Source organism: Corythoichthys intestinalis, chromosome 2, assembly GCF_030265065.1.
Source record: "Corythoichthys intestinalis isolate RoL2023-P3 chromosome 2, ASM3026506v1, whole genome shotgun sequence".
In the NCBI taxonomy this organism is placed as follows: Eukaryota; Metazoa; Chordata; class Actinopteri; order Syngnathiformes; family Syngnathidae; genus Corythoichthys; species Corythoichthys intestinalis.
The window spans coordinates 55,894,923-55,913,828 of record NC_080396.1 but is presented as its reverse complement, the minus strand read 5'-3'; the positions used below and the strand labels follow the sequence as shown (position 1 = coordinate 55,913,828).

General features: G+C 42.4%; 1 protein-coding gene across 1 annotated transcript in view; it reads right to left on the bottom strand.

The window, feature by feature from the left end:
- The window catches only part of LOC130912400 (fidgetin-like), a 53,635-nt gene extending 47,180 nt beyond the window's left edge, over positions 1-6,455 (bottom strand). The window contains exons 1-2 of the mRNA XM_057830461.1: positions 6,215-6,455; positions 5,698-5,740 (exon numbers count right to left, since the gene is read on the bottom strand). Of these exons, the coding sequence (XP_057686444.1) occupies positions 5,698-5,734 (37 nt within the window). The 5' untranslated portion in view covers positions 5,735-5,740; positions 6,215-6,455. The remainder of the gene's footprint in view (positions 1-5,697; positions 5,741-6,214) is intronic.
- Between the last annotated feature and the right edge of the window lie 12,451 nt (positions 6,456-18,906).

Here is an 18,906-nt window from a genome sequence, read left to right as displayed (position 1 = left end):
TAATGCATCACATAGGGTGCAGGAGGACAGCCTCATGCATGCGCCTATCCTTGCATTCGATTTCTGGCCTCTCTCTCGCCTCCAGGCGTCAGACTTGTACACCACAACACAACAACACATGTATAGGGAACGAATTCTGCCACAAATAGCAGAAATCAGCAGGTCATTGGAAGGCCTCCCTAAAGTTACATGCCTGAAGATGGCAGCAAAGCACTACTTTTGTCTAAATGAAATTCCTCAACTGACTCCAACAGAGCTCTATGGCACGGACATGGATGCAGTTCTATTCAAACTTATTCAACATGAAAATTGTAAATCGCTCATGGCATTTGTAAATTAGTTATTTTGATTGTGTTATGTTGTGGTATAATAGGAAAACATTGTTTAGGTGTCGGCGGCACGGTGGCTGAGTGGTTAGCACGTCTGCCTCACAGTTCTGAGATCAAGGGTTCAATCCCGGGCTTCGGCCTTCCTGTGTGGAGTTTGCATGTTCTCCCCGTGCCTGCGTGGGTTTCCTCCGGGAACTCCGGTTTCCTCCCACATCCCAAAAACATGCATGGTAGGCTGATTGAACACTCTAAATTGTCCATAGGTGTGAGTGTGTGCGTGAATGGTTGTGTGTCTCCTTGTGCCCTGCGATTGGCTGGCAACCAATTCAGGGTGTCCCCTGCCTACTGCCCGAAGTTAGCTGGGATAGGCTCCAGCACCTCCGCGACCCTCGTGAGGAATAAGCGGCATGGAAAATGAATGAATGAATGAATGAATGTTTAGGTGTCTAAAAGCAATAAAATATTAGTGCAAAAGTTATGCTTGAATGTATCTTCTCACAAAAAGCTTGTTTTTTTTTTCGGTATTCTGCCCTGAAGTCATGGTTCACAGTCCTCAGCCTCCCTGGGAAGGTCTATTCAGGGTTAGAGAGGAGGGTCCATCGGGACGATGAATCTCGGACTCAGGAGTAGCAGCGTGGTCTTCATCATGGCCGTGGAAGAGTGGATCAACTCTAAACCCTCAGCAGGGTTCTCGGGGGTTCATGGGAGTTCACCCAACCAGTCAACAGATGTTTCGAGGACTTGGAGAAGGTGTCCGACTCTTGTCCCCCGCGGAGTCCTGTGGGTGGTACTCCTGATATGGGCGCTCTGGTGCCTGTATGACCAGTCTCAGAGTTTCTAGATGGCAGTTAGTCGGATCAGTTTCCAGTGAGGGTTGGACTCCGCTAAGGATGTCACCAGTTCTGTTCATAATTTTTTCATCTCTTCATAATTTCATCTCTGCTTTTTGCAGATGACTTCGTTCAGTTGGCTTCATCTGGCCGTGATGTTCAACTCTCACTGAAGCGGTTCGCAACTGAGTATGCAGTCATGATAAGAATCAGTACCTCCAAATATGAGACCATGGTTGTCAGTCAGAAAAAAGGTGGAATGTCCTCTGCGGGTCAGGGATGAAGTCCTTCCTCAAGTGGAGGAGTTTAAGTATTTCAAGGTCTTGTTCACAAGAGAAGGAAGAAAGGAGTGGGAGATCAACAGGCGGATTGGGGGGCATCACTGCATCAGTCTGTTGTGGGAAAGAAGACGCTGAGAAAAAAGGCTCTTTTTTTACCGGTTGATTTTTATTCCTACCCTCACCTATGGTCATGAGCTATGAGTAACCCTAACCCTAACCAAAAAAGCAAGACCCCGGATTCAAGAGGCCAAAATGGGTTTCCACCACAGGGTGTCTGGGCTCTTCCTTAGAAATAGGGTGAGAAGCTCAGTCATCTGGAAGGGGCGCCAATTAGAGCCGTGTCTCCTCCGCATTGAGAGCAGCCAAATGAGGTGACTCGGGCATCTGATTAGGATGTTATCCAGACGCCTCCTTGATGAGGTGGTTCCGGGCACATCCCACTGGAAGGAGGTTGCGGGGCTGACCCAAAACATGCTGGGGAGACCATGTCTCCCAGCTGGCCTGTGAACACCTTGGGATCCCCCCAGAAGAGCTGAATGAAGTGACTGGGGAGAGGGAAGTCTGGGCTTTCCTGCTGAAGCTGCTCCCCTCAACAGCTGACCTCGGATAGGTGGGGAGGGGGGGGGGGGGGTGGATGGATGGATGGATGGATGGATGGATGGATGGATGGATGGATGGATGGATGGATGGATGGATGGATGGATGGATGGATGGATGCCCGCCCTGAAATCAGGCTTTTCTGAAAACTTTATGTTCTACTGCTCATAACTAAAGAACGAAACAGAGTATAAACACTTTTTTTCTTGAAGAAAGAAAATCTTTCTTCTTTCTATCTATTCTTCTATCTTTCTTTTGGTAGGTTCTGTGTTCATGTAGCCATCGAGCACAATATCCTGTGGCACTTGAAAGATCAAACAAAATCACTGAAAATGGCTGGTACAGCAGGAGATGTCTTGTGATAAATGGCTGGAAGTGAATGAACAAATTGGTGTTATAAATTATTTCAAATACAGACCCTTTTCTAAAAATTACCAAAAGATTTAATATCATAGAAAAGTTTATTCTTTCAATTACAAATGAACTTATCATGGCAAAGTTGTTGAGATGCTTTGTTTGGACCACTGGCAAATTGCTACTCAAAGCAGCATCCCCATTTTGCTTTAGCTTCTGAAGTGGAAGTTGTTGTTAGAGCACACGAAGTGTTTAGTTTCTCTGCACATCAGTGCGTAATCACACTTTTAATAGCTTTGCCAGAATTTAAAAACTTCTCATTTGAATAATGATTAGCCAATATCTCTTTTGAGGTCAAATGTGTTTCTATTTCAAAAGTGGAAGTTGGGTATATGTATATCTTTTTTTAATCTTTTTTTTTAATATGGCCTAACGATGGATGACATTTACACACCCTGAATGGATGAAAATATATCTGCTGCCGAATGCGGGTTATGGATCTGGGACATCTAATCTTTCAGTTAATCACATTCTTTCAATAAACTATTGAACTTTTTCCAAAAAGGTGGATTGAGAAATAATACAGGAAATTAACATGGAGAAGGATTTATTTTCAGTCCAAAACTTCTTTTAAAAAAAAACTGTTGTTGACTCCTGATCAAGTCAGGGTTATTGGTCGCTCAAATTACTCCATTGTGATGTCTACTTGCATCTGTTCATTAGAGGAGGGAATCACCGACACATAATATATCCTTGGTCAACGGTTGTGAGGCCTTTTCTCATCCGACTGAATGGAAAAGTGCCACAAGAGTGTAGTGTAGAGATTTTTTTTTTCCCTACAACAAAATCATCATTGCTGCTGGGCTGTAGTTTTAAATATCGTAAATTTCATATTGTTTCAAAAAAATTTCTGTTGTTCTGTCTTGACTTAGTTATCTATATTGCTGAAAATATTAACTTTGTTTAACCATCTGAGAAGTGTAGTAAGAGTTTCTGAGTTTCTTCCTTAATTCACTGAAGCCAGGTGTGCAGCATTGTCGCCTCACAATTAAAAGTCTGGATGCATTTCAGAAGATAACAATTGACAAAATATAGGTTGGACACATTTAAGTTTCTAAGCTCCCCCAGTCCAAATGCATTGGACATCCATCGCCGGCAATGGCAACCACTTAGTTAATGTGAAAGTTAACGCAACATGGCATGGAAGTTTTCGCTGGTACAACTGAGAGGGCGTCCGTCTGCAAATCAAATTTCAAATCCCAGCAAAAACTAGTGGCCATCAATCAGTCACTCATGAAAACTAGTGGCACAACCCTGCACACTTAGTGAACACGGTTACTTGAAATAGAGCCTCTAAGAACCAGCCGTAGTGGGAAAATGGATGGACCCTTCCACAACAAGAAAAAGACAATTCTGCTGGTGAAGAGACTGCAGCAAGATCTGGTTGTCAAATCTTTTCAAGGGACGTGCGAAGCCATCCGAACACAACGCATAAAGATTACAAAGCAAGCGCTATCGGGCAAATGTGAAGTAAGCAGAAAAAGAAGACGGGTCACTTACAGACCAGATGGATTTTTTTTTTTTTTTTTTTTTTTTTTTTGCATTTCCATTTGCATACGCTCGGGGCCTCCCATGGGTTGCAGTGCACTTGCTTGCAGAGCAAAACATAACAGATACTTAACATATTTGCTAAATGATGATAACCCATTCCTGGATGATGTTTGAAAGCATCACACTTGTGCGAAATGCACTCATAGAGACAAGGCTGAGCTTAACGCGCACATACAGGCAAAAAAAACACATCGCCCCCATCAACTATTTTACATCTGTCAGGAGGTCCCATGGGGCAGGCGGAATGCAGGATGGTAAAACAGCTTTTAATGGTAAACATTACAGACTGATAGAAAGTGTCAGGATAATTTATCTATATGGTCCCACTGGGAGTCACTTAGCCACCTCTATCGCTCTTTTCATGGGAGGCAAAGCATGGATTAGGAAAGAAGAAAAGACATAGGAGAAGCTCCCAGTTTTGCTCAGAACCCCCACCCCATCCCTGGTTCACTCACCATCTAACCATCTCACATGTTGAGATGTGAGACAAGATGCTATATTTACAATGAGGGCGGTCATCGATGCAGTTATACAAGAAATCAGGAAAATATATTTTACAGCCACCAGCAAATACAATCAACAAGTTAATCATTTTTTAAAACACCACAAACTCAAACTAAGCCTCAAGTGGTTTACTGTGTATACAGTAAGTCAAGAGCATGTTCCATCATACAAATGATAGACTTGCCTGCTATTGGTTTTTGTTACTGCTTGGGTTTTCACAGGAACTTGCTACTGCATTTCAGTATTCAAAGCAGTAGAAACAGCCAGTCGGCACTGTCGTCCCCCCCCCCCCCACACACACACACACACACCCACACACATAATATATAGTATACTGTATCTTATATTTAATCCTATCTAAATAATAATTTGTGCTTAATATCCGTCTGACTTCCAGGGTCACCATACGTTTAACGCCAATTATACTCTTCTGATCTTCTATTGGAACTGAATGACGCACTCGGGCACTTATGGCTTTGGCTGTCCAAAAAGTGTAACAACAATTCAGTCAATCTACTGCTCATCAACTTCAGTCATGCACATTTGAGCTTTTTGAGTTTTGGAATTTATGTCTGGCAGAAAAAAATATTTTGAAAAGCATGAGATAGTAACAGACTTATATTTTCCTTGTAGTTGGTTCTCTACCATTTTCCTCTTTAAAAAGCTACTGTTTCATAGTGAAATAATGTGTTATTTTATTTAATGTAAATTAGATATTTAACATGCAAAAGTACACATTTCACGCATTGCACTTTAATTTATTGTCAAACAAATACCTGAAATTGTTTTTGGGTTTTTTTGCGGGGGGAAACACACTTTAAGTGAAGTGAACCTTCATGTAGATTGCTATGACAATTAAGTCAGATACAAAAAGGTATAACAACATATTATATGTAAACTATTATTTTTTAAACTTTAAAAATAAAATTTCATAGGTCTATCTGATGTGTCTCAGAGATGAGGTGAAAGCTTGTAATTTGCATGCATTTCCATTGTTAAATCTGGAAAAGTTCCTATACTTGCTTGTGATGACAACATGATTTAACACTTCCAAGAAAGATTATTATCTACCACACTAATTAATAATTAATTAAGAAAGTCTCCAATTTATATTCCCTGTGATCAACTTTTTGATATCCAAGTAACAATCGTGACGAGGAAACAAATTAAAATAAATGTAAATAAACTTACCATAGACGCTGCTGCTGTTGTTGCTGCTGCTGATCATGTCGTGCTGGAAAAGATGGAGAGAAAAATTAGATGCAAATTCCATGTATAAATTCCTGATCAGACTAGGAAAAGAACTCAATATTATTGTTATTACTGTTACGCACAACCAGAGTTGAGGACTATGTCAGAAAGGAGAAAGGTTCCATACATTTGCATCGCAGCACTCGTGTCAACTTGTTGTAAAGCAGGCTGCGTGCTACAAAAGGGTGCGAGTGACAGTCCGTGGAGGTGATGAACACGCCAAGTTGTCTTGATTAAAGTGGCTAAAATCCACGAAACAAAAACACAGCCAGGCCTGCCAGGTGCAGTCCGATAAAAATGGCGTTTCAGAAATTAATATCAAAATAAGAGAGCGGGAGAAGAATCCACGCGGACATGGCGATTCAAAACTTGGTTAAAATCATTCGCGGCTTCTATAAATGCACTCCTGCCGCTTACAAAAAGCTTCTGTGGACCGACAATAATATATTCTCCTTACCTGTTATTTTAGCCACAGGTCGACCTCAAGCGTGGTGTTTCGGTGGGGTTGGGGTGGGGTAGGGTGAGGTGGGGGGACAGGGGTTGAGGGATTGTTTGCGTTTTCAGGACAGCATCGGAACCAGGGGAAGTCCGGTAAGGCCCGGTCGCGGTGGAGCTGGAAGCATCCCAAGTGAGCTGCTCAGCAGACACTGACCACAGCCGCCACTGCCATGTTGGAATCTCAGCAGTCCTTCGGAACAGATGCTTCTCACCCTGACCGTGAGCGAGCCAGCGCCAACGCGCATGCGCACACACAGCCATTCATGGCGAAGTGGGTGCCCGCCTGTGTGCGTGCGTCTGCGACGAGCTGCGAGTTTATTTATTTATGAATTTATTGATCTATTCATAACGAATTACAAGCTCATGATACAGTATTCGATTTTAAGTTTGAAAAATTCCTTTATTCGTTTCCAAACATTACACTATAGATTTTGGCCTGACATGCAGCTGCCCAAAAATAGTGAGAAATATTTTTAGCCTTTCCACATACATTACTTGAATACATTTGTATTTCTGTTTTGCAATTATGTTTGTTTTTGCAACAATAATCAAGGCAAGAAATCAGTGTATTAAATAAATAGATGTACTAAATAAATAAAAACTTCACTTCCACTCACATTCACAGCTATATTTTATAGCAGGGGTCTCAAACTCAATTTAGTGTGGGAGCGGGGAATGGTGTAGATGACGTAATAAAAAAAATGTAAGAAGCACTAATGTGCCACAACAGGCTGAAGGCTGTGGCAAAGAGCTTGCATGCCCTCTACTGGCTGGTTCCTAACCTATATCAAGCAACAGTAAGTCCACAATTTATCAACCAGTCCTGATACAAAAAAAAATAAAGAAAAATATTGGGCATAGAAGACATTTTATCATGTAGAACAAACTTAGGTAAAAAGCTTGAAAAAATAATGAATTAGTTCAAAAGTCCAACTCTTTAGCATTCAGAAACACTAAAAGAAATGAATAAAAAACATTGTGGTGGTCACTAAATGTTACTTTTATAGATCAAGTGCAGGGAAATATATATATGGAATCACTCCATTCTGAGGAAAAAAATATGGAATCATGAGAAACAAACAAAGAAATAACAGTCAAAACACATCTCTAGTATTTAGTAGCACCACCTCCGGCTTTTATGACAGCTTGCAGTCTCTGAGGCATGGACTTGATGAGTATTCTTCATCAATTTGGTGCCAACTCTCTTTGATTGCAGTTGCCAGATCATCCTTGCGGGTCGGAGCCTTGCTGTGGACCTGTTTTTTTTTTTTCAATTTCCACCACAGGTTTTCAATAGGGTTGAGATCTGGGCTATTTGCGGGCCATGACATTGACTGGATGAGTCTTACTCCAAGGAATGCTTCAACAGTTTTAGCTCTGTGGCATGATGCATTGCCATCTTGAAAAATTCATTCATTTCATTCATTTTCCATGCCGCTTTTTCCTCACGAGGGTGGCGGATGTGCTGGAGCCTATCCCAGATAACTACGGGCAGTAGGCAGGGGGACACCCTGAACTGGTTGCCAGCCAATCACAGGGCACAAGGATACATACAACCACTCACGCACACACTCATACCTACGGACAATTTAGAGTGATCTTGAAAAATGAAAAACATATATTCAATTGAAGGGATAAGAAACATGTCTAAAATTTCAATGTAAACTTGTGCATTTATTGAAGATTTAACCACAGCCATCTCCCCAGTGCCTTTGCCTGACATGCAGCCCCATACCATCAAGCACTGAGGGAATTTTGATGTTTTCTTCAGGCAGTCATATTTGTAAATCTCACTGGAACAGCACCAAAAAAAAAGTTCCAGCATCATCACCTTGTCCAATGCAGATTCTTGACTCTTGACACCTCGTTCAATGCAGATTCTTGACTCCTGACAAGGTGATGCTGGAACCTTGGTTTGATTTTGGTCATGATTCCATATTTTTTTCCTCAGAATGGAGTGATTCCATACATATTTTCCTGCATTTGCTCTATAAAAGTAACACTTACTGACCACCACAATGTTTTTTATTCATTTCTTTTAGTGTTTCTGAATGCTAGAGAGTTGCACTTTTGAACAAATTCATTATTTTTTCAAGCTTTTTATCTGCGTTTGTTCTAGATGATAAAATGTCTGAGTGCTCGTCCGAGACTGGTGATTCCATACTTTTTTCTGGGGGTTGTAGATCCCTTGAATATACTTACCAAATTTCATTCTGATCCGTCCTCAAATAACGGAGAAATATACATTATAAAAAACGATGTTACACGCCCCAACAAGCACAAAATGAGCTTCAATTACAGTATACAGGCCTTCAGTCTGTAAAACACTAATCCAATCTTCTCAATTTATAACTCATTCATTGTCATAAACGTCCATAACTAACAAGGGTGTAAATTTGGTCTCAACATTGGTAGGTACACTACAGCATAACCTGTATGTACACTTATTGCAGGGGACGGGAGATTAATAAGACCAAACAGATAGGGTGAACAGGGATCAGGGGCACGGCTACATTTCTCACGAATATGCTTATGTGTTTCTTACGTAAAAATGAAAAAAGTTGTTATTTTCATGGGAGAAAGCCATTTTTTTTTATTGTTTCATATAAAGGAAATTAACAGTGTTTTTTTTTTGTGTGTGGTTTTTTTTTTTCCTTGTACTGCTTAACCTATACGTGGAACTACATTTTAGTTTACATTGTCCTTCCACAAAAGTAATATCTTGATTTAATTGGTTGTCTCTTTCTTCTACGTTTCCCTTATTTTCATAAGGTGCATTAGTGGGTTGAGCACTTATGGAAAAAAATCCAAATTGGGATTAATTAAACATTTTACCTCAATTATATGATTGTCTGAAAAAATGCATAGGCTGCAAATAAATATATCTTTTTTAATAAATAAGGTAGAAAATAAATAGATACATTTTAATTAATGAATAAATGCTCTTATTGGTATTTGGCTTCAAAAGTGTAAAGTCACCACATGTTCTACCCTTTTTTTCTTCTAAACTAGGCCGTTTGCAAGAAGAAAAGGAGCAGAATGTGTATGTGTTTTTTTTTTTTTTTTATGTCAACACTTTCCTGTGGAACACAGAATGGGACCTCATTCTCTAAGCAGCTTCTTGCTCACGGCTTGCTGGGTCCATAGTTTCCAGCAGAGTTCCCTACATTTTTCACAGTTTAATTTACGTTAACACTAAAACACATGCAGGAGGACACTTCTCTCTAAGCAGCTTGCTCCTCGCCCTAGCAAGTTCACAGTTTGTTATGCTAACTCTGATGTGGGTTGGACTTTCAGGAGCAAAACTAGTGGCATGTTCCCCACCTCCAAAACATTGACGTCTTTTCACATTACTTACAGTGGCTGCTGCTGCTGCTGGCGGAATAAAACTTTAATATCCCTTCTCTTCGAAGGGGGCAGAGAAGGCGGCATGTTGACATGTATTTCTGTCGAGGTTGTGTGTGTGTGTGCGGGATCCAGTCATCAGCCAATCAAACGTGCGTTTGAGGGAATAAAATGGACCGGCACATTCAACAAATGAAAAGGGGTAAATGTAAGTCTGAACATGATGAAAATGATTCACTTAAAAATGGTAGGGTCAATTCTATCCTTACAACATATGGGAAGATAAGCTAAACTACCTAAATAAGCGAAGGTGCTCAAAGGTTGGTGGGGACAATTTGAGCATCCTGAAAAGTTGGTAGTGTTATGTCCCTACCATTCCTATGCAAACCCTTGATAACTGGGAGGGCTTGCATTGATCGTTCAACTGGCAAGTGCTCACTGCCAGCCCTGGCAATTGGCGGCAATAGTAGAAACCCAATCCATTTGAACTTGTCCAGTTGAATGATCTCTGCCAGTGTCATGTGCTGTCATGATTTTGTTCTCAGTTGTTCTTTGTGATATGTTTGTGTTCTCAGTTGCTCTTTGTGAGGCATTAAGGAGCACACTGTCAAAGATGGCGCACTTTGTCACGCTCCCCAAATTGCCCTCTGCTCTGGAGACTGCCGGCTTGCTGGTAACGAACGTTTTTCAAAGTCATGGCATTCCCTGTGATCTCGTCTCTGACAGAGGGCCCCAGTTTGTCTCTGTTTGGGGAGCATTCTGCAAGGCCTGGGGGGCCACATCAATCCGCTCTTCTGGGTGCCATCCCCAGTCCAATGGGCAAACAGAATGGGTCAACCAAGAGCTGGAGGCCGCCCTTCACTGCATCTGTCAACAGCATCCTTCCTCCTGGTCCTCACACCTCCCGTTGGTGGAGTATGCGCACAACACCCTCGTCTGCTCAGCCACTGGGAGCTCACCATTCATGACTGCCTATGTCTGCCTGCCTGCCTGCCTGCCTGCCTCAAGAAAAAGAGGTAGTCGTGCCCTCTGTCCAGGTCCACCTCCGGAGGGCTCATAGGATCTAGAGGGACGCGCAAGCTGCATTCGTCCGACCGGCAGCCCGCAACCGTCGGATAGCTGACTGTCACAGAAGACCCACTCCAATCTATCGTCCGGGCCAGATGGTCTGGCTGTCTACGCGGGATCTGAATTTTCCGGGGACTTCTAGGAAGCTGGGTCCGAGATTCGTAGGTCCTTTTGATGTGGACACTGTAGTGAATCCAGTCACAGTCAGGTTAAAGCTGCCCAGCTCCATGAAAGTTCACCCAGTTTTCCACGTCTCTCTGCTCAAGCCAGTCTCCACGTTTCCACTAAATCCTCCGCCAGAGCCTCCTCCTCATGTGGTTGATGGTGGGCCGGTATACACAGTGCGTGCTATTCTCGATTCCAGAAAGAGGGGCAGGGGTGTGCAGTACCTGGTCAACTAGGAGGGTTAGGGTCCTGAAGAGCGTTCCTAGTTGCCCCGCTCCTGGATTCTCGATCCATTGCTTCTGCTGGATGTCTACTCTCTCCACCCTGGGAAACCAGGTGGTCCACCAGAGGGCGTCCGTTGAGGGGGGTGGGGGGGGTGGCGTTTCTTTAATGTGCCGTCATGTTTGTATTCTCAGTTGTCCTTTGTGACGGATGAAGGAGCACACTGTCTTTGTGACGCATTAGGAGCGCAACGTATTTAAGGACGTCTGTGTCTATCAGCTTTGTCGGACGACTCCTTTGCTTACCGCTGTGTGCCCTCATCTTCGTGCTCTCCACATTTCCTCCAGTTGTATCCTACTTTGATCGTTTTGGGTTTTTGTGCTCTATTTTCTATTGGACTTTGCTAAATTCGCGTACTGTTTGGCATGCTTCATTTATTGTACAATTGTATCTATTGTATTTTATTCAATTTAAACCTATTCACTATTTCTGGTCTCCAAGTCTGTAATTGAGATCCACATGAACGGCTTGCCGTTCATCACAGCCAGGTCACCAAGTTAAAATGGACCTAATGGCGATGGCATCAATGGCAGAGAGTAAGTTAATGATAACAGTTCAGAAAATTAAAGGTATAATAAGTATATCTTGTGGAGTAAGAACGTCTAATGTATAAACCTTGAGCACCGCCTCAGAGCCTATACGTTGTGTCAGCGTGCTCCTTTGCTAAACAAAGCACAGCTTTCCACTTTTCCTAATCTTTTTCTTCCCGGCAGGTTTTGAGATACATAACTGGCCATGTACCGGATGAAACATAATGACATTACAACCACAATGACAGAAAATGCTGCAAATTTACTTTGACTAACTGATTAACACCATCAAAACCATTTTATTGGTTTGAACTACACAACGTAACATGACCTCGACTCTAAAATTGGGTCGGGCAGAAGGAAGCACATCTATGTCCTGTCCTGTCCAGACAGTCTCCAAACCTTTTTGTATAGGCTGACCATATGATCCTTCGTAGGACTGGCCCATTATTAAGTACATTTTATTCGCACTAGTGAGCATATATTGTGTTGCATATTTCCTGCTGCTTTTGAAGTCATTATTTCATGTCGTCAAAAATAATTGGGATCACTTAACCCCACACTCAGACGTCTGTGAAGACCTTAAACTTAACAAGTCGATATAAATTTGAGTGCCGTATCAAAGTGCAGTGAGACAGTTACATCAGGCATAATTTCCACTGATGTAAAACAAATGGTGATCTATTTTTTATTATTTTTTAAATTCATCATATTCCGGGGGTCAGATTACAACTAACTGTATTTGGATGTTTATTTTTTGGGGGGTCAAAATATAAAATACGTAGCAAAAAAGCGACTTGTAGTACACAATGGTACAAAAATAGACATGCCAACAATGAGTGACACTCAAGTAAACAAACTGTATTCATTTCAAACGGTTAACAAGTGTCTAAGTAACGTTTCTGCATGTGACGTGTTTTCCTCAAGAGCTCCAAGTGCCCGTTCGCACTACAAAGCAGTGGTGTAGTCTGTAATACTCAGGTCTTAACCGTATATTAACTGCAATAAAAGGTCAGGGGACCAGGTACTGGGGAGGTGCTCCCTGGTGTCATTTCGCACACCCCTCCTGGCCAGGGGGTGGTTTGGGGGGGTTGCGCCTCCGTCCCCTTTGTCTTCATTCTCTTGGGCCCCACAGGGCCTTGGGTGGGGCTTGTTGTCCTTTGCCGGTGGGGTGGACATCCCCTGTTCTCCGGCGCCTGGCGTAGTGCCTGTTCGGGGTGCGGGGTGGGTGCTCGGGCGGCGGGGCAGGGGTGGGCGGTTGCGGGTGCGCCGGGGGTGGTCTGGGGCATGGGTTGATAGGGGCCCTGGCGCTTCTCCCGCCCTGAGGCTGGTGGTTCTGGTGGACGGGCCACGCCTGCGAGAGCCTGCCTCTTAATTCACGCACTCATTGATTTGCACTGTAAATATCTTTCACCATGGCACCTACTGGTACACACTCATCCAGTTCTCTGGGGAAAGTTGGGACGGGGCCTTACAGTCCCGGCCCGGCTCCCCCCTGATTTTGATGCATCACACACCAAGGTTGTGGGATGGATGGGACCTGTTGGGGGGGTGTGCTCACAGTTACTACCTCACAGCAGGCCCCGCCATTCCTGCACCTTTTTTAACGCACCACACAAACCATACTCCACGGGAGAGCTGCGGCAAAGGGCGGTGGGACGGACGACTGCGCAGAAATTCCATGCAGCGGTCCAACTGCCCCAAGCCGACCTCTCCTATTTTAACGCATACATTGCACTACCCTTCCCACACAATCCCATCACGGTGTTGGGTAAAGTCTGCCAGCCGGGAACCTGCAGCCACAGTAATAGGGTGGTATGCGGGCGGGTCCCACACTTTTTCTCTGTGGCGTGGCTCCCGGGGCGTGGCCTCGCCTCTGCCTTGCTGCCGGCCGTGGGAGTGGTGGGAGGTCGGGGCTTCGATCTCGCGTCGCCCCGCGGCGGCGCCACAGCGCTCTCCTGCCTCCGCCTTACCCTCTCTTCTCTGCCTTGGTATCCGCCCTGCGCTCTGTCGCAGGTGTATCGGCTGTATGTCACCTGCTCCGGCGGGGGACCCTGCCCTGCCCTGGGCTCGGTGGGCTGTTGGGGGCCCCGTGGCGGGCTGTGCCGGTTGGGGGGCTGCAGCTGCGGCTCGTGGGCTGGGTGGGTAGGCGGGTGTGGGGGTGGGCGTTGGCATTGGTGGTGCGTCCCCTCTTCCCATCCCTGAAGGCCAGTTGATGTGAGCGCGGGTGGCCCAGGGGACCACCCTGGACCCCGGGGGGGTGACGATGGCGCCTTTGCTGGGCTGCGGGAGGAGGGATGGGCTGCAGGTTATGAATGCGGTTGTACACATTGAAGTTTTTCTGTCGTGTCAGCGGGAACTCATGACTTTCTGCTGGATCACATTTGCGGATAGTTATAGTTTGCATGTTACAGATGTTATATACAGTAGCACGGGAGCTCTGAGGTGTCTAACTTTCAATTTCTCTAGTCTACAAGCAAAATACTTCCTGGTTAAAAGTAGTCAGACTGGACTAAACTTGGGTCACCCCAAAAGAAAAATTAGGTCAAAAGTGTCAATTGGCTATAGTTTTTGAGATACAGTATCTGGTCGAAATGTTAAAATCCAAGCAATTTAGGCAAAATGTATTCCATAAATCCTAGTAATTTGCATTAATGCAATGTATGGTGGCACCCACTGATATATCCATCTTATGGCAAATGGAGCAACTTGTAAAACTGGTATTATATAATTACACCAATGTATCTTTGCAATAACTAACCATTAGATATATTGAATACTTTATCCAACCAGCACTAAAATCTTATATTTTCCAATACATGTCATTATAGCCATTACGATTTAGCGTTTTTCTCTCTGAAGCAGATATTTTCCAAAACTTTGTGGACCAATGCAATCATAGGCACACCCAGGATATTTTTTCCAATGGCACAACTTACTGCACATCAGGGAGCAGGTTGTACCACAAGACCAGTAAAGGTGAAGTCGACAGTTTTGACCATTATGGAGTAATTTTGCCATGTCGCACAGTTTAAATGCATTTTTAATATTTCATAGATTTATTTAGCTATTGGGGAAAATACGTGGATAAAAAGAATATCCTGTAAAAATATTGGAGTAGAGAGACTGAAACAATTACATTTTGCCGCTTTGTCGCATTTTCCTCGTTCTGAATAATTCCCCCTCAATGGGCTGAATTCTAAATCAGATGAAACCATGACCCTGCCGACATCATCCTCCTGTTGGGGACACTAGAGCCCTATAATGGTAGGCGTGGCTAAACGGCAGATTAAAAGACTAATTTCTCACTATCTGCGCTTTGCCAAATTGTTGTATATAGTCGAATCGTCTCAAAATATGATTCTAATTCACATAATAATGCTGTTTAAGATTTTTTTTTATCCTGTCCTATGCACTTTAAAGAAATAGAAGTAGAAATAGAAAGTTTGTGAACTTTGGATTATAACTGACTGGATCAATTAAGGTCGATTTTGTACCATGAACAATGGAGAATTCAGAATTCTACCCACTGTTGTGTCAAGTCCTGCTCACACCAATGAGATCGTTTCTTGTATTCTCATTCCCAAACATGAAATGTTTGTGAATGTGTTCTGATCAATTTAAATTTAATTGCTGCACTTTTGCAAGGCATTTTATTATATGCACCAATTCTTATGAGTTTACATTTACCACTCCATCTTTGTTTCAGATCGTTAATGGGGTGATCACCATTAACTCCACTGCAAATCTCTCAGGCAGTGGCCTATGGCTCAAATTAACCCCCACTCAAAGTGTTTGAAATGCATGAATTGCAGCAATACTTACATCACAAGATACATGAAGTCATGTCTGTCTCAACACTTTTAACACTGGAAGAACAAAGTTGTCTCCTGGTAGATTTGTGATGTATTCTCATAGATTAAAGTGGCCAAAGCACTGCTGCCCATCCTCATGTGTCATATTTGACAACAGAATATTATCTAAATAGGATGTAAGTACCAAATAGGTTATTATGTATATTATGTTTCTTACATTGTTTTTTAAAGTCTCACTAGTGTCGCAGCTTTCTAAAAGAAAAATTAGGGTGGGAAGAGTTTGCAACCACAATCTAGTGACCAAGAAAGTGTGCCTTGAGTCCATGTAGCACTGTGCTGCATCTCAAAGGTCAGTCTTGCTGCTATCACAGATGTAGTTAGTGTGGGGTGAACAAAGATTTTGAGTGGAGATCAGGAGATTTTGAGCTGAGTAAGCAACTCGCACAGCTGGAGTGTGTCCAAGGCTGCCTCTGCTCTCCTGGCTGAGCCTTCTCAGAGGATCTTTACCACAGGTCTGTAATCAGTCTTGTGCCAGAACCAAAGACGAATGTCTTTTCGAACTCAAAAAAGAAAAGAAAGCAAAGAATCATAAGACGCTGGTAGGTGCCCTCCTCATGCTCTTATCCATATGCCTACAGGCCCCTTAAGGCAATGCCATCACACGAACACACATACCTGAGCAAATCAATACACACACATGCGCAAACATACAAATATTCACCCACATACAACTGTTCCTCCTGCTGTTTCACATGCACCCTGAAATATGATGTTGTTTCTCTTCACTTCTCCCGACACACATGCACTTTTCCCCCCTGTCAACTAAAGAAAAAAATAAGACGAGAAAGTTCACTTTAAAGAGACCCACACCAAGTATTCTGCGCAGTGCCCACTTCCAGTGTCTTACCTGGTATGAAACATGCTTTCATGAGCTTCACGCTAGTGGTGATTGAACGGGAAGTTCAGCATCCTTCAACGCCTATTATTACTGAAATGACCAATGATTTGTTACCATGACCTGTTTAGGGTGTAGTCTGCCTTTTGCCCGAAGTCGGCTGGGATAGGCTCCAACACCCTACAACCCTGACCGGTTTTGTTAATCTTACTTTAAAAAAGTAATTACTAAAAGTTACATATTACCTTTACCAAAAGGCAATCGAGTTAGAAACTCAGCTACCTCATTGTAAGAGTAATTAGTTACTCAGCAAAGTAACTGACGTTACTTTTCAGGTTCAACACATTATACATTCTATAACATCTTTCTTATCAAATATGTTTATATTGATTTGTCAAAGAATAAGAACACTATAGACAGCATTTTAGAAAATCTGGTATTCATTTGGATCAAATATGTTAGTCTGTTGAGAAAACACAAATGTACGCTTCTGCCCATAAACCAGTGCAAATCTCTGAAACTGTCCGCTAGGCCTAGTGCACAATAAGCAGAACACTATCGTTAAATATTCCATAAAGTAACAATATTAATTATTGAAACGTTTGAAAAGTTCAAGAATGCTAACTTTAAAATTAAGAGGGAAAATGCAGTTACAAATGTCGTCATGCTCTACTGCCGTTATTAACAACGCTGACCTTGACAAGGATAAGCTATGTTGAAAATGGATGGATGAATTTGTTACCAGTAGAATAATGAATCGCGCATTAAACATTAAATAAATTCACGTCAAAGCGAGTTTGTGTTAACGCCATTAATAATGCGTTAAAGGGAACCTCGGACTTAAAGACTTGTAGGCTCTAATAAGCCACAATTGTTCTCTTTGATTAAAATATTGCCATTGATTTTAAAATCTATAATATTTAGTACTTGTTTTGACTTATGGAGGGCGCCATGTTTTATGGACGTTCGGGGTGATGACGTAGATTGTCACTGTCACTCGACGAAGACTACCGGGTTACTGCAATTCCTTCTACATGGCTAGACTTCCAACACATGTGCTCATCGGTTAAAAGCGGCGAGTACTTACTATTTGTGTTTTTATTTAGTCTTTTATTACCTTTTCATGGCCTCAAAATACTTTTTGCATGTTTCCCTTTTTAAGTATTGTTTTTTTTTTGGTAGCTTTAAACAGATTGTTGATCTATTGACCACATTACTCACGTAACATATTTAAACCACCCTTATTTGATATTACTACGTTTAGTTATTTTCTTAAGGCATCTTTAGTATGTTCTGTCTGTATGCATCTAAACAAAGCAAGCAGAAAGCACACGGTAGAACTTTGGGTGTCAAATTCGCCTCTTTAGACATTTTGCCAGTGTAGCACATTTTGGCGGAACAGTTTTTCCCCCCCCCACTCTTGTCTTGTCCTGTCTTTTCTATTAATTTTGCTTTGCTCGTTTTGTGAAATATCGACGGTGCTTTCGTACTCATTAATGTTCCTCTCTGAAGCCTAGCAGCGTAACCATGTGACGTCACCGCCCTGCGACGCCAACAACAATGGCAACCTACTAGTTAAACTAATTTTACAAATTGTATAAATACGAAAACATCAAGCGGGGTTTCAATATCAAATTATTTTAACTCATACTATTACCTTTTAATGAACTACAGGTCTTTCTATCAGTGGATCCCTTTAACTGACAGCATTATATATTGTATATATTATATATTGTATATACAGTATAAGTCGGACTATAAGTCGCACCTGAGTATAACTCGCACCAGCCCAAAAATGCGCAATGAAGAGGGAAAAAAAACATAAGTCGCACTGGAGTATAAGTTGCATTTTGGGGGGAAATTTACTTGATAAAATCCAACACATAGAACAGATATGTCATCTTGAAAGGCAGTTTAAAATAAAAATACAATAGAGAACAACATGCTGAATAAGTGTACAGTATGATGTTACATGATGCATGAACAACGAAATGCGAACGTGGCTGATATGTTAACGTAACATAGCTATTAAGAGTTATTCAGATAACTATAGCATAAAGAACATGCTAACAAGTTTACCAAACCATCACTGTCCCTCCAAAATACCAAAATAACATGTGAAATGATATAAAAATGTGTTAATAATTTCACACATAAATCGCTCCGGAGTATAAGTCGCACCCCCAGCCAAGCTATGAAAAAAACTGTGACTTATAGTCCGAAAAATACGGTATCTACACACACATATATTATATATATATACATAGTATTTGATACACTGCCAATGTGAAAACCCATTGGCAGTGTATCAAATACTTGTTCTCCCCACTGTACATACATAGACATATTATATACTGTATATATATATATCTCAAGTCAAGGTGGGCAACACCTCCAAGGGTGGTCGCGAACAACCAAGCCAAGATCCTGTGGGACTTCCAGATCCAGACAGACAAACTGGTGATGGCCAACCAGCCTTACATAGTAGTGGTGAGTGTTGTCAGTAACGCGTTGCTTAGTAACGCGTTACTGTAATCTGATTACTTTCCTT